The sequence below is a fragment of the Prunus dulcis genome, chromosome 7 (genome assembly GCF_902201215.1).
Source record: "Prunus dulcis chromosome 7, ALMONDv2, whole genome shotgun sequence".
Classification (NCBI taxonomy): domain Eukaryota; kingdom Viridiplantae; phylum Streptophyta; class Magnoliopsida; order Rosales; family Rosaceae; genus Prunus; species Prunus dulcis.
In genome coordinates this window covers 16,294,332-16,308,971 of record NC_047656.1, presented here as the reverse complement: position 1 = coordinate 16,308,971, position 14,640 = coordinate 16,294,332, and the positions used below count along the sequence as shown (strand labels likewise).

Here is a 14,640-nt window from a genome sequence, read left to right as displayed (position 1 = left end):
AATTGTCCATGTCTGAAAAATTGGTTTAAAAGAGAGCTTGATTATCTGCAGTATAAAAAAAAAAAAAATTATACTTTGTTACATTATCCTAGACCTATATACCAAAATTTACTACTTTTCAATAAAACTCAAAGCTAAAACCAGCATTTCACAGAACCCACATGAACATACTAGAAAATCTCAGCCCCATCTGAAAGCTCAGTATAAATATATAACAGAGAAAAGAGGAAAGCAATCACCTTCAGATTTCTTAGCACCAGGCTCATAATGCTCACTGTTAAAGAACTCAGTAACATCCTCCAGACCCTTCCCATAAACCGCCCACCTTGGATTCTTAGGCGCCACTCGCTCACTCAAAGACCCATCATTACCTTCATTATCTTTCAACTCCTTAGCTTCAGCATACTCGACCTGAGCCAAACCTGAAGCGTCATCCAAAACAAGAGGCTTCAATTGATTCAACTTGGCCTCTCTGTACGCCAAGTACTCCTCCAAATTCAAATCCCTTATGGGCTCTAACCCCTTCTTCCGCTTCTCGACCCTCGTACCAAACTGCACTTCTTGAGCTATCTTGCGCCTCTCTTTCTTCGTTATGTTAATCTCTGCTTGTACCTCTCTCCATTGGTCCGGAACCAAGTTCTCAGACCCAATTTCATCGATAGCTTTTCTGGGTTTTGCTTTGGTTGGGTTAAAAGTATCGACTTTGGTGTTGTTTTGGAGATAAGGGTCGTCGAATATGCCTTCTTCGAAGACAACGCAGTCACCGATTACATGGTCTTCTTCGAAAGAGTCGTTTTGAATGGAGTAAGATGAGTTAACAGAGGGTAAGAGTGTGTGTAATTTTCTCTGAAACTTTATGGTTGTGGGCGGTGCGAGCTTGTGAAGTGCAGTGGTGAGAGAGAGAGGTTTGGCGGGGAGGAGAGAGAAAAGCTTAGAGGATTGGGGGTTTACAGAGAGTGACATGGCCTTGCACTTGCTAAGCGCAAGCTTCCCTCAAAATGAAAACAAGGAGTTATCTGTTTCTTCTTCATTTTTGGATGATAAGTTGTAGAATTAATAGTTGGGCTAGGCCCAGATTGCTGATTATCACCTAGGCAACCAGCTATGGGCCTATGGCTTTTATTGGGTTGAGATTGATTGCGCCGAAAGCACGTTTTAGCCCAAACCTTTAAATCTTTTTTGTTTTTTTATGTTTTAAGACCTTTCTTATTAAGAGGGTGATAGTACTAAACTCACGTACTCGAATCAAAGACGACCTTTCCTATTAAGACCTTTCCTAGTGGTCCTTTGTAACCTTCGAACTTTTTAAGATGAGGTCAACTGGGATTTTCTTTGGAAGAAAAGCATGGCTACTAACTTAACAACATTTAACTAAGCTAGGAAAAGTAACGAGGTGAGAATCATCAAGACCGCAAAAGTAAAAGAGCCAATTTCTTTGGCCAAACTTGCACCGTTGGTTAGGCTTTCTGCAAGATCGAAACCAACTTTCTCATAGTTCAAATTTCACATAAAACTGTGTACAAACAGGGAAGAATAAAATTGGAGATGAGCTAAGCCACATATTATATATCGATTCCCATGTCCAAAGGCACAAACCAGCAATCCTACTATTTAGTAACAACATGAGAAACGAAACCAGAGGAACTTAAGACTTCATAACACAATCATTACATTGCTACATTTTGTCCCTTAGTCTGTAAATTTTGTTGGACAGGAAATAACAACACACACTCATCTAGAGCCACGAGCATACTTCCTTTCAGGGCTGCCATAGGGAGAATAAGACCTCTCCCTTCTAGATCTTCCGCCATAAGGTGAACCCCTAGGAGAATAATCACGGCCACCTCTGTACGGTGAGCGCCTTGGAGACCTCCGATATCCATAGTCATCACGACCTGAGCCCCCACGATACCTACCACGATCCCGATCCCGATCCCGATCCCGATCCCGATCCCCATCACCTCGATAACCTGTCACCAATACAGAGATAAAATATGAGATATAGGCAAACAAACAACAGTGAGACAACTGCACTTTTATTATTTACATAGGAAAGCATATTAAGCATACCATAGTCTCTAGTATTTTTCAACCCAAGATAATGCCCAGGTGTTGGAGTTCTTGGCCGCTTCCTCCGAGACTGAAAATAAACATATAAATCCTTAATTCTTTGAAATTTCCATTATACAGTTAGCAAAATTAATCATACAAGAATTATTAACAAAATTTGAAGAACTGAAATATATCTATCCACAAGCAACATTATTTTTTAAACTTGATCGGATTTAAAAATATATATTTGATAAAGAAAACTTAAGAGGAAACTAAATAAAGTGGGAAATCTGGACACAGAAACAAGCACAAGATATCCAGGCACATATGTGATACGATTAGTGTCCACAAAATGAGTGCCAGTTATGAAATACCATAAAAGCCTCATTAGAAAGTTGTTGGTAATGTCCGTGGATTAGTTGAGAGTTGAAAGTGAATGCTGAAGTTGTATAGTTGTTGGAATATAGTTGCTATGTTTAGTTGATCAGGCGCATTTGAAAAGCTGTTTAAGCTTGCCATTGATCAAGCTGTTTCACTAAAGTTGACATGGATAAACTCATCATCTGTGATTGCTGCCAACATACCTGACGCAGTGAGTTATGAATATAACCAGAAAACCGCCAAGTCAAGAAAAACAAAACAAAACAAATGGTTTAAAGTTTATCAATGTATGAAAATCACATTACCCTCTCAACAGTGATGTATCGACCTTCCAGAACTGACTGGTTGAGATGTTTAATGCACCGTTCAGCATCTTCAACAGAGTCCATAGTAACAAAGGCAAAACCACGAGAAATTCGAGTGCGGGGCTCCACAACAAGAAAGCATGAGGCTACCTGTGAAATAAGGCAAGCAGAATATATAAATGCAAAATTCATCACTATACCATGAATAATGGAATAGTTAGTGCAATAAAAAACTTTCACTAAATAAAATAGAAAATAATAAAAGCACCTTTCCTTCCTTTGAAAAATGCCTTTCAACATCCTTCTCTGAGACCCTTGTTGATAAGCCAGTCACATACAGTGTATTTCCAGGATTTATAGCAGCAGGCCTACCACATAAAACAAAACTTAGATGAGCACCAGAGAAAAATATCAGTGTCATAAATCGAAAGAAGGTTTGACCACTGTCAACTTTATAAACAGATATGCTCCTGTAAAGAAAAACCAAAATTAACACCAACCTGCCAGGACTTCTGGACCTTGATCTGCACCCAAAAAAACGCCAACCATTTATAAGAATCATTGGTGCCACATGGCAGAAAAACTGAAGTTACTAAAACCAGTATTTTTAAAACTAAAATTAATAAATCAATGTTTTCAAAACCAAAGTTACTAAAACCAATGTTTTCCAATGCAAAGGCATAATGTGAGGTGTTTTGTGCCTCACAAGTGAGGCATAAGCCACAAGGCATTGAGGTGTAAGCCTTCAGGGGTGAGAATTATTGAAATTTAAGAAATATAAATCTGCAGGAAACCACCTTAGAGCGGCCAAAAATATCTGAGAGCTACTTGGTTGTTGTGGGTTAGAGACTACCAAGATATTCTAATTATTTGTTATGGTTATTCAGGTTTTATGGGGAGGGAGAAAGGGGCTCTAAGTGGGGTATTAATTTTCCTCTTCAAATCCTAGGCAAAACTGTGTCATGCAACAAAGAAACACCTTGGGCACCCTGCTCTCGAGTCATGGAGTGCTTGTTTTTGCCTTTTAAAAACACTGATACTAATAAACATGAACAACACATTTAAACAAAAAAAGTAAAGACCAACCTGCCACGACTTCTAGAGTGAGAACTCTGCCTTGGCCTAGACCAGGATCTTGACCTTGACCTAGGCCTAGACCAAGACCTGGACCTGGACCTGGACTGAGCTCTCCACGGAGAAGGGGATCGTGAGTACCTGATTTACACATATGTATGGCATAAAACTTCTGAACAACATCAAAAAATAAGAGCCAAACAGCACAAAACACTTTCCCACATAGTGAATCTTCATAATGAAAAGAAACTCACAGCTAATATGCTCTAAAAGATAATATTCACCTATAATGCTTTTATTACCAGACCCTAGAATGGTCGTCTCAGTGTGAAAAATGAGAAAGCAAGCCATGTTGATCATAACCAACTACCCCAAATGGAATCATATGAACACCACATATTTAACTAGAGTCTCCCTGATTCATTAGTATCACAATTCAACAATTTTCGCCCCACTAAATAAGACATTTAAAACGTTCCGCAAAACATAATGGAAAAAGTAACAAATCTGAACATAAAACTTCTGGGTGACTTTATCCTCTATAGTTCCAAAGTGAAAACTTCCAAGCATAAACATAACTTGCATATACCATTCTAAAACTACACCACCTAGACCTACATGGTAAAGACAAAACCTCGCATGTATGAACAGTTGCCGCATTGGATGGTTTCCCAAATAAACAGATTGCCCGTAGAACATATTCCACGGACTACGGCACAGCATATAAGCAGAACCGTATGATTTCCTTACCCGCTCGCATATCTATGACTGTATTTCTAAAAATCGAAGCTAAGATTGAAAATCCTAAAACAGGGAATTTGTGTTCTTCCTTTCTTATAAGAAAAACAGAAAGATAGAGAGAGAGTGATTTTGACAAAATGATTTACGGATGGTAAGTGGCTCACAAAAAACAGACAAAGAAAGCTTCAATAGCCAAACATAGTCAAATAAAAATTCCAATAACTCCAATACACTGACACAAAGCAAAAGTATCAGCACCAATAGATCGAAAGCCTCGACCCAACAAGTATGTTGAAAGGCAATTATTTTTCTACAAATATACATAATATATATTAGGATGCAATTCCAACCCAGAAATTGAAAAACAGCAATATAAATTATAGGGCTTACTTTTTGCGAGGAGAATCCGCCTGCAAAAAATGTAAAAAGAAAAACGCATTAAAATCTTTCAGCTTTCTCAAGCATGCAACAGCAGCAGAGCATCACGTAAGTAGAGAGATTACCATTCGCAGAGGGCAAAGACGAAGAACCCTAGAGAACAAAGTCGAGGTATTAGGGTTTGTGGTCAATGAGCTTTCTTGAAAGGGGAAAAGCCCACTTTGTATCTATTGTCTATGTAAACCGGAAATTACATTATATATATGTCAGGGGTATAATCTCCTACGTTGAAGGCACATATTTGTTATGTTAAACTAGCAGCGGTTGCTTTTTCTTTTTTTTAAATTAAAATTTATTTTAGAATTAAAAAAATAATAGGTAGTTGTGTTCCGTAAAAATAGGATTCATTATCTGATTTTATTTTTATTTTTAATTTTTTTAAATATGAAATGTGTGAATTTACTATATTATCCTCATTTAATTAATAATTTCAATTCTTAATGTTTGCATTAACTAAGGACATTTTCTGGTATTTTGAATGTTTCACCATTCTCTGCATTTTGCTTTATATATAACCATTTTTTTTTCTTTTTTTCTTTTTTAATTTGTTAACCTATAAATTTGATTGAACGATAAACTTTTCGGTGGGAGAAATTTTTTGTAAAAATATTTCTTCTTATAGTAATTTCTATTTATTAAGGTAATTAGGAAAATTTTGATTCTCTTTTATCTATCAAGTAGGAATTATTATTTTTTTTTACCGTAAAAAATACTAGACTAGTAAATTTGATTATTATCACGAATAAATTTGGTTAGTATTTGAATTTAGAGGGAACAATTTTTAAATTTTTTTTTATTGCATGGTTTAATGTCAAGTTTATGGTTGAGTTTTGGTTCATTGGAAGTAACTTTGGTTTATTTCACTTTACTGCTTGCTTGCCATCCATATTAGGAACAGGAATAAAAATATATAATGCAACTGCCTTAAGAACTTCAACCAATTAGTACAAAAACAGAAAAAGAAATGAAAAATCTTCATTCACAATATCTAATCTTCCAAGTCATTGTGTGTAAATTCACAGAGTGATCTTTTCAACTATGTTGGCACATATGCATCAGTTACAGTACAAATTCACAGAATCTAATCAACAAGGAAACGGACTGAATCAGCAAGAAAGAAACAGCAACTAGGTTGATCTGGTAACTCGGAGGCCGGGTGACGTATCGCTTCAATTTTATTTAACGAATCGTGTATGAACATAAGACTCTGGAGAGATCATGTTGTGAGAGTATCAGGAAGTGTGGCAGAATGACCTCCAATTACTTTACCGCCGACATCAGGGAAATTTTCATGTCCCGGAAGGGGGCCGACCTTCCCATCAGCATCTACCTGCAGAGGATACTTCAGAAGGTGACCCTGCAGTTGTGTAAAATCTGGAGATGTGAATCTCTTCCAGTTTTCTTCAGCAATCCCGTTGACTGTCCTCACACATTCCAAACTCTCTGGCTCTCCAAAGCATGGATCTTTACCAAGATGCTCAGCCCAAAGTGACATTCGATATCCGTATATCTGCATGAAAAGAATATTGGATGTCTAATTAAAGCACGTAAGTGTAAAAGAAATTGAAAAAAGGCAAATTCTTTATGTTGTCAACAAATTCTAAATCCGGGAGTTAAATAACTATATTCAATAAACTCGACCACAAGGGGATTCTGTGAAGTTTCTTAAATGCATTTGAACTTGTTCTTGGAAAACAATGGAAAGAAGGGGCAAAAAGCAAAGGAACCGCTACTCTGAACCAAGACGAGAACAATTATAACAGCTAGTGCTCATGAAGTCTCTCGGAAGCTGAAGGTACTGGCTCATGCTCATAAATATCCTCCTCGGCATCAGCCAAGAAAGGAGCCTCATATAAGAAGTTTGCCAAAACACGAGAAAAATTATAGAGTGGCATACCTGACCAAATGGATGTTTCCGCCTCTCAGCCCAAGTGTAATGGGGCTGATATGCACCCATAGCTATCTCAGTGTCTTTGGTACCAGCCATTGATCTTTGGTTGATATTGGCAGATCCAAGTATTACGTACTCGTCATCTACTACCATACCCTTGGCATGAACATAAATCATAAACCGCTGATATTTATATGCATCGGAGACCTGAAAGAAAATTTTATTATGAAGGCCAACATCTGAAAAGTTCTCGCAGACAATATATTAAAGCAGATATCTAATGAATTTAAAGATCTAAGTTTGAGTGGTCATCTTATCCTCTGTGAGGCATGAGATGAACTAATGGTGAATCTCAGGAAAACACGTAAGGTCATTGGCATGGTAGGAATACAAAAGTGAATGCATTTAATCTGTAACAATGGCCAAAAACGAAAATCCAAACTTTAAAATAAGTAAAAATAGAGCTTTCGCCTTAAAATGTGTAACATACTACAACTACTAGAATAATCTACATTAACAAAATATTTGTGCCTTCCCATTGTTAGAATAATGCAAATGTGACAGATCGTGACATTGACCTTTAATTATTTGGGGTTTCCAAATATACCAAACAGGATAAAGGAAATCTTTCTACTGTCTTGCGCACTGATCTTGATACATATTTTGAAATTTCAAGGTCCCACAGAGTACATGCTAATTACAGAAAACGACAGCATGGATTTTGCATATACTAAGATCTCAAAGCTGAAAGCATGAGAGAGATTAAGTGAATATATTGTGAAAATTGTAGTTGGAAACCATGAATTTCTCAGCCATGCGGATTAAGGGCCTACTATTTAGTTTATGCCAACCAAGAAGCTAGCACTGAGTGATAAAGACAAAGCAGTTGGAAAGACAATTATTCTCAAATAATTACCGAAGCACCATTGTCATTTGAAGTTTCCTCTGAAAGTTTTTCCCGGTTACCAAGGCAATAGAAATTGAGGTAATCTTGAGGATGTGAGTGATGTGAGTCCTGAAGCTGCACCGATTTTAGTGCCTTTGCAACAATATCATACATTGCTTGCATTGTCTGGCTCTGCACAAAGTAAACATGCACAAGTCAGAAAGCAACTTCTATGTGTCCTTTCCATTCTTATTCTTACACACTTTCACTAGTTCCTTGTCCTTGACATCTAATAATAGATACCATGATACCAATACTACGATGAACAACACAAAAGTAATAATTCTGAACCAATAATTTCAAAGAAAACAATCCCATTGATTGGAAACCAAACAACAGATGATGTATTATTCAAGCTACTAGCAAAGAGTAGCTCAAAAAAAAGCTACCAGCAAAGAGAATCAATGATGTCAAAGCAAAAAGTCCATCGCTGTTTATAGTCATTAGAAGAACATTACAGCCATCTTAATGTTCCAGTTTACCAAAACATGTGTTTCCCGTGTATAAGCATTTCCATAATATATAATCACATACCTGCCAGAAAAGAATTTCTTGCATTGCAGCAGATTTTGGATCACCTTCAGGCCACATAGGTAAAACAACATACACCGCAAATCTCTCCTTAGCTTTAATTTTGCTAGCAATCTTTAATGCCAACTCCACTGGGATAAGATTATCAGCTCCTGCTCACACCATGAAAGAAAATATTCAGATAAATTTGAATGCAAGGAAAGCATATATCTAGTATCAATTAATAACAATTACTTTATTTATATTTTTCAAACCGAAGAATGTGAATTTGAAAAAAATATAAGTGGTTAGGTGGCAGGTGCATAGTCTTGGGTCATTAAGGCTAATTTAAAGCCAATGACAGATATAGAATGAAGATGCAAATTTTCAATATTCCTAGTCAATTATGGAGTAAATAATAAAAATTGCAATTACTTAGGAAAAAAAAAGATTTGTACTTGGGGAAGGGGGAGGGGTGTGTGGAAGTTGAGTTGGTTCCCATGCACAGAATGCTAGAACCCATAAATTTCAAGTGCAGTTATGCACATAAAATAATACCCATGATGCATTGTTTCGCAAAGCAAAAGTTTTGCTCCCCAAAAAAAAAAATTCCTAGAAACAAGCATCATAATGCAGTGCTCAGCATATTGTCAGCTTACCTGCATTTCTATAATCTGGCCATGCATATGATGAACCAAGAAAATACTGATTTTCAATATATATAAAATGTTGAGCGGATCTGATTGCCTGAATGTATGCTGTTTGAATGCTTTTATCTATTAGCAGATTCTTTGAACAAATAAGATTCTGCAGTTACAATCAAGAGGAACGATCAGATTTTGTCCACACATTTAAAAGTATTAAAAGGAAGAAAGATAGAAGGGGGAGGAAGATGGGGATTCAAACACAAACCTGGGCCTCAGCATTAGGGCCGGCTTTGGGAAATCCTTTCAGTGATCCTGAGTCAATGGACCGAAAAATCTGCACAAGAAAGAAAGATATACCCAGCTTGATTCTCCTTTTTCTTTTATTTTATATATATATATATATATATATTGAATGAAACAGAAAATAACAAAAAGAGTGAAAGAAAGTTTCATCATCCAACCTGAACATGCCAATCTTCGGGATCATCTTCACGTTGAACCCACAAAGCAGGGTCGTCTTCTGGAATAGTTGTTCTATCCTTTGAAACAGATAGTGGAGGACTAAGTATCCATGAGATGCGGTCAATTTTTATCAAAGCATCGTCATGCCAATGTGAAGCCCTCTTTTTTAGTCCGAACTCTCTCCATTGTGTTGCTTTCCTCCAACGTTGCTCAAAGTTTATAAGAACATCATACGCAGCAGGCCCATCAATTCTACAGTGTAAGTCATGCCATGGTTGCCTTGGAGCCTTGGTTCCAGCCTAGTACAGGAACAAAACACAAAAAGCCAAAAAGATATGCATCTTAGCAGTCTATTTAAAGGAATACAAACCTCATTTTGTGGATCTTGAGTAATCATTGAAAATAAAATATCATATACAAATTATGCTAGTACGTGAGTGAATTAGAAAGAAACAAGAAAGACAAGGAAAATCATGACAGGGTCTTAAATAATATCCCAATTGTTATGGATGTTAGAAACAATGCAGAAATAAACTGTATAACCAAATCACCAATTACTTACAGGAAAAGTAGGTTGATGAAAATCATCCTTAAATACAGTGTTAACATCACGAAACAGTCTGTGCTCAGGTGTGTCATAACGACCATCACAGAGATCAAGACCTCCTATAAATGCTGTTATCTTGCGATTATTACCATGTGCCTGTGTGTCCACGAGAACGCATTTTTGATGGTGGGTAAAGAGGGTTCCAACAACCTGCACAAACCCATAAAATGCAAGTTAGACTCAGCAAGTTGATCAGCTTAGTGGAAAGCAAAATCTTACATGAAAGTAAAGGAACGCTTGCTGAATCACGCAAATAAGGGCGTCCAAAACCTGCCTGTTGTTTAATAATGCTAAGCTTACTGCTGGCGTAGCGAGTTGCTAGAACACAATTAACAGATGAATGCTTGAAAAACTTCCGGGTTTCTTCATCATGTGTACCCATCATTCCTGCCTGCAACCAATCCGAACTTCACATTACGAACAAATTTCCATGACCTCACATACTTGCACAAGCATCTTGACAAATTACACAATGCACTAAAAATTTGTAATCTCACTAGTAAGATGGGGAGGGAAACAGCATAACTGAATAAAGATGATGAACTACTGAACAGATATGCTACAGTCCAAAAGTCTGGGAGAGTAATAGAAGGTGTGAAACCAACCCAATTAACTACTTAAGTACCCCTCTAACACCCCATTACCCGAAATGGAATAAAATAGTCCAACTTGGGATCTCTTCTTCTGTTCTCTTTTCTTTTTCTGGCTTTACATTTCAGTCCATATAATGCATTGCATAGGTTGCAGTATGCACTTGGATGAGCAATGGGTACCAACCAACCACCATCACCATCACTACCAAAGCCACCACCACTATCACCACCAACTCATAGGTACCCATTTGGGCCAATGGGTAACCATTATCCATCCCTATTTACAATCAAAGACACCACTAAAAGATTCCAAACCATACAGATTGAAAATGATTGACATATTCATAATAAGCAAAAACCAAATTCAAAACGACAATGCAGGTTTGGAATTGTGACCGTTTTGAAGAAGAACTTGTCGTGTGAGGTCTTATCGTCCCAGACCAACAGCAACACCCTCACGCCTTCTTCAGACTTGTACTTGAGCAAGTCTCCGAGCGTTAATTCGCCGCCACGTGGCAACGGTCGGGTGGGCTCTCGAATCAGCCTCACCTTGTGAAACACAGACCAACCCACAATGTAAATCAAGTGATGAGCCTCCGAAATCGCATAGCAAATGTCCTCCCAGCAATTCTCAGGCCTATAAACCTTCCTTCCATCCAATTCAATCTCCGGCAGCAGCCCATGCGGCACGTGCGCGTCTTGGTACAACCTCAAGGAGCTTCCTTTCCGCAACGGGAAATACGTGTGGCGCACACCCCTGTGTTCCGGATCGCCCGCTATACCATGCTTGTACAGTGGGTTTTTCTCGAAAGGCGTGAACTTTAGCTCGATCCGGATCGCCGAGTCGGGTTTCGGGGGCGTCCCCGATGACCCGATAATGGGAAACCACCCGGATATGAGTTCTCCGGTAGCGATTTTCTCGGCGGAGATCTTAGCGGTGCCGATGAGCTCGGCCCCGAAGAGGTCGTTGTCTTTAACCTGAAACTCGAGGTTAATTACGGGGTGTGCCAGGGGGATGAAGAAGTGCTCGTTCCACTGCGGGTTCTGCGAGTTCTTTATGACACGCGTCCTGGCCACGGTGGTCTCGGGGACCATAACGGTGACGTAGGAGTCGCTGGTGATGATCTTAGGGCGGCTGTGTTGGGGTTTGTGTTCTCCGCCGTCGGATTCGGTGTGGCGGGAGTGGGAGGAGTGGGGGATTGTGATAGTGTCACAGGCGGTGAAGCAACGGCGGAAGCGCTCGGAGACAAGGTCCATGTTGGGCAGCCGCCGGGCTTCGATGATATGGAGGTCGAGGTCGCCGTGCAGGTAGGTCACCACCTCCAACGTCATTTCGGCCATTGCGGCGGGGTGACGTGGCACCGGAGGATGGAGGTCACTGTACGAACCGCAGTTCAGAGAGGGTTGGGGTTGGGGGGTTTGAATAGCGACAAAAAAAACTGGGTTTATGGGTTTGGCGTTGCTTGAGAAACACAGAGGAGTTTCAGAGACCTCATGGCGCCTAGAGGCTTTTGGGGATTTTAAATCTCGTGAAATCTTATAATATTGACAGAGAAGATTGTGAGTGACGGAGGAAAAGAGGGAAGGGGATGAGTGTGGAGTGGGGAGTTAGTGTCCGTTACAAAAATTTTGTAATGAAAAATTGGTTTTTTTTTTTTTAATGCAAAAAATATTTGGTTGGGTGAAATAATTGTTTTGGTTTGGATACTTGGAGTGAGACCCATGAACAATTAGAACATGTTCATACTTCATATGGACCGGACCCATCTTTCCATTTCCATTTTGTATTGAGTTTGTGGCTCCACCAACTACTTATAGTGACAATCAACACCAACCCATTTTAATATAAGGCAACAGAAATCATCTAAAATCTTTTATATTAATACATATTAGAATAATTTTAAAATGAGAAAAGTACAACTTTTGTTTTCCCCATATAATGTTAGATAAATGTGTTTGCAGTAAAATCAGATTGTTTATGTTTGCCAAATCGAGTCATGTCGGAAAATTACCATTTTTTTTATATCAGGAGTTGGAGAGAAACTCTCATACAACGAGAATATTATTTTTTGCTATTTCCATTACAAGAAAGATTTTTTCCATTTAGTATCCTTTTTGCCGGTCAGAATGCAATCAGCATACTCTAGGAATAGTGTCATAACCTAATATTTAATTAACTCTGCCTCGATTAGAGCATTCAAATATCAAATATCAAATTTAAATTTGATAGTTGATAGGGCAATTTGACATCTTACACAGTTTTATACTCCATTTGATATGTCAAATTAAATTATTATTTTATTATATTTTAGTGTTGATTTATTTTTAATTTTTTTAAATAATAATAATAATAAAATATTCATTTGACATTTTTCTTTTGAGATGTCAAAAATAACATCTCAACCTTCAGCCTTCATCTCACATCGGCTTTAACACATCGATTGGAGTGATGTGAGATATTATTTTTAATCGTTAAATGTCTATATAACACTTTTAACACATCAATTAGAGATACTCTTAGGTACTTATTTATTCCTTATGAGATTTTAAATCCAACTTTTGAATACTTTTACGTTTAAAAGAAGAGAATCATGGAAAAGTAGAAAGTTTCCTCAAGTTGCTTTACTTATTTTACCTACATCTTACCCTACTGCCCACAAATCATTATCAGTCTAGTTGGAAAGATGTCCTACCCTCACTCTCACTGTCACAAACATAATCTTCACAAAATAATTATTTTATTTCCTCATTGAGCAACAAACCAAATCCCAAACACAAAATATCTGTCCTTCCATCATTTCATGTTTATGCAATTCTTTATTCCAGAAATATAGAAACCCACATGGCTGGCTGGGCTGCTGACGTGAAGGATGGCTTGAAGACACCGCCATTTAAAATTCTGATGCTACAGCTGCCCTAGGAAGGAAGGGTTTGGTATCTTGTAAAGATGAATTTTATTTCTTGGTTTATTTCCAGTAAAAATAATGCAAGAATTTGAACTCTTTTTAAGTGTCAAGCATTTTAAAATTGCAGCCACAGAGCCCTCTAGGACAATAACCACCAGTCAGCTGAACAGCTCTTCAAATGTTTGTATGGTTTGCAGGAAAAACCATCTTGATTAAAAAAATTCTCAAGAGTTACTGATCAGTATTGCCACAACAATTATCATAAACAGCCCATAAACATTGATTAATTTTTTTGCACGTGTTTTTACAATTGAAGAGGGTTTGGATGAGGAGAAATGGTCCTTCTTTTCCTCAAAGTAACTTCTTTCTTCTGGTCCATACTAACATCAATCTCCTTGACTATCCCCACCCACCCTATTTTTCACATCACCCAATTGATCATCATGAACCTCCAATATCAAATCAAAATCCGCCAGCACACCACGACCACTTGCAAAGCTCCTCATCTGACCCAAAGAAGGCGCTCTCTCTGGACCTCTAGATGAGCCGCCCACCAAACCATCAGGGTGATTATTGTCATTTTTATCACCTTCTTTTGGTGGGGCTTCCTTGGGCAAACCCTTTGATGTCTTTTTCTTCACCTCTTTAGGAACACATGAAACTAGATTGCAGGTGGTGCTTTCTTGTGGTGGAGGGCAAGCCCTCTTGCTAGTATTTGACTTGCTTTTGCTTTGGTTCTTCTTCTTCTTCTTCTTCTGCTTGCCCTTGATTTGGCCCATGCATGAGACTTTTGGAGAAGTGGGTTCTTTTGGACCAAAAGTAATTCCATTCCTGGGCTTCCTTCTGGCCTCAGAGGGAATGAGTGATATCATTGGACCTGAGGTTTTTCTAGGGCTGGGCGGTGGGCTGTGGTATGTGACTGCAGGCTGTGCAGCTTTTGATAAAAGCTTCAGAATTCGGCTCCCAATGAGTCCTGATTGTTTCTCCATTGATTTCAGTTTAATTGTTCTTGCAGCTCTTCTAGCTGTGTTTGTTGTATACTTGTGTGTTTATATGAGGGGAGAGAGAGAGAGAGAGAGAGAGAGAG

At 38.3% G+C, this 14,640-nt stretch overlaps 5 protein-coding genes across 6 annotated transcripts in view; all 5 read right to left on the bottom strand.

The window, feature by feature from the left end:
* The window catches only part of LOC117634450 (ankyrin repeat domain-containing protein, chloroplastic), a 2,990-nt gene extending 1,978 nt beyond the window's left edge, over positions 1-1,012 (bottom strand). Inside the window, exon 1 of the mRNA XM_034368575.1 lies at positions 240-1,012. Within this exon, the coding sequence (XP_034224466.1) occupies positions 240-963 (724 nt within the window). The 5' untranslated portion in view covers positions 964-1,012. The remainder of the gene's footprint in view (positions 1-239) is intronic.
* Positions 1-14,640, bottom strand: part of LOC117634451 (bifunctional nuclease 2) — a 19,716-nt gene extending 5,076 nt beyond the window's left edge. For both annotated transcript variants that reach the window (XM_034368576.1, XM_034368577.1), the window contains exon 1: positions 14,629-14,640. The gene's annotated coding sequence lies outside the window, so the exon portion shown is untranslated. The remainder of the gene's footprint in view (positions 1-14,628) is intronic.
* On the bottom strand, positions 1,477-5,156 carry LOC117634452 (serine/arginine-rich splicing factor SR45a). The gene is made up of 8 exons (XM_034368578.1): positions 5,057-5,156; positions 4,944-4,963; positions 3,825-3,953; positions 3,239-3,262; positions 3,007-3,106; positions 2,739-2,888; positions 2,071-2,140; positions 1,477-1,970 (listed from the first exon to the last, which is right to left on the bottom strand). The coding sequence occupies exons 1-8, from the start codon at positions 5,057-5,059 to the stop codon at positions 1,732-1,734; spliced, it is 735 nt and encodes a 244-aa protein (XP_034224469.1). The 5' UTR covers positions 5,060-5,156; the 3' UTR covers positions 1,477-1,731.
* On the bottom strand, positions 5,947-12,384 carry LOC117634447 (phospholipase D delta). The gene is made up of 10 exons (XM_034368571.1): positions 11,044-12,384; positions 10,329-10,445; positions 10,010-10,204; positions 9,447-9,746; positions 9,251-9,319; positions 8,998-9,145; positions 8,363-8,511; positions 7,799-7,960; positions 6,889-7,089; positions 5,947-6,501 (listed from the first exon to the last, which is right to left on the bottom strand). The coding sequence occupies exons 1-10, from the start codon at positions 11,986-11,988 to the stop codon at positions 6,208-6,210; spliced, it is 2,580 nt and encodes an 859-aa protein (XP_034224462.1). The 5' UTR covers positions 11,989-12,384; the 3' UTR covers positions 5,947-6,207.
* LOC117635466 (uncharacterized protein At1g76070-like) lies at positions 13,940-14,542 on the bottom strand. Its single transcript, XM_034369777.1, has one exon. It carries the CDS (start codon positions 14,540-14,542, stop codon positions 13,940-13,942), a length of 603 nt encoding a protein of 200 aa, XP_034225668.1.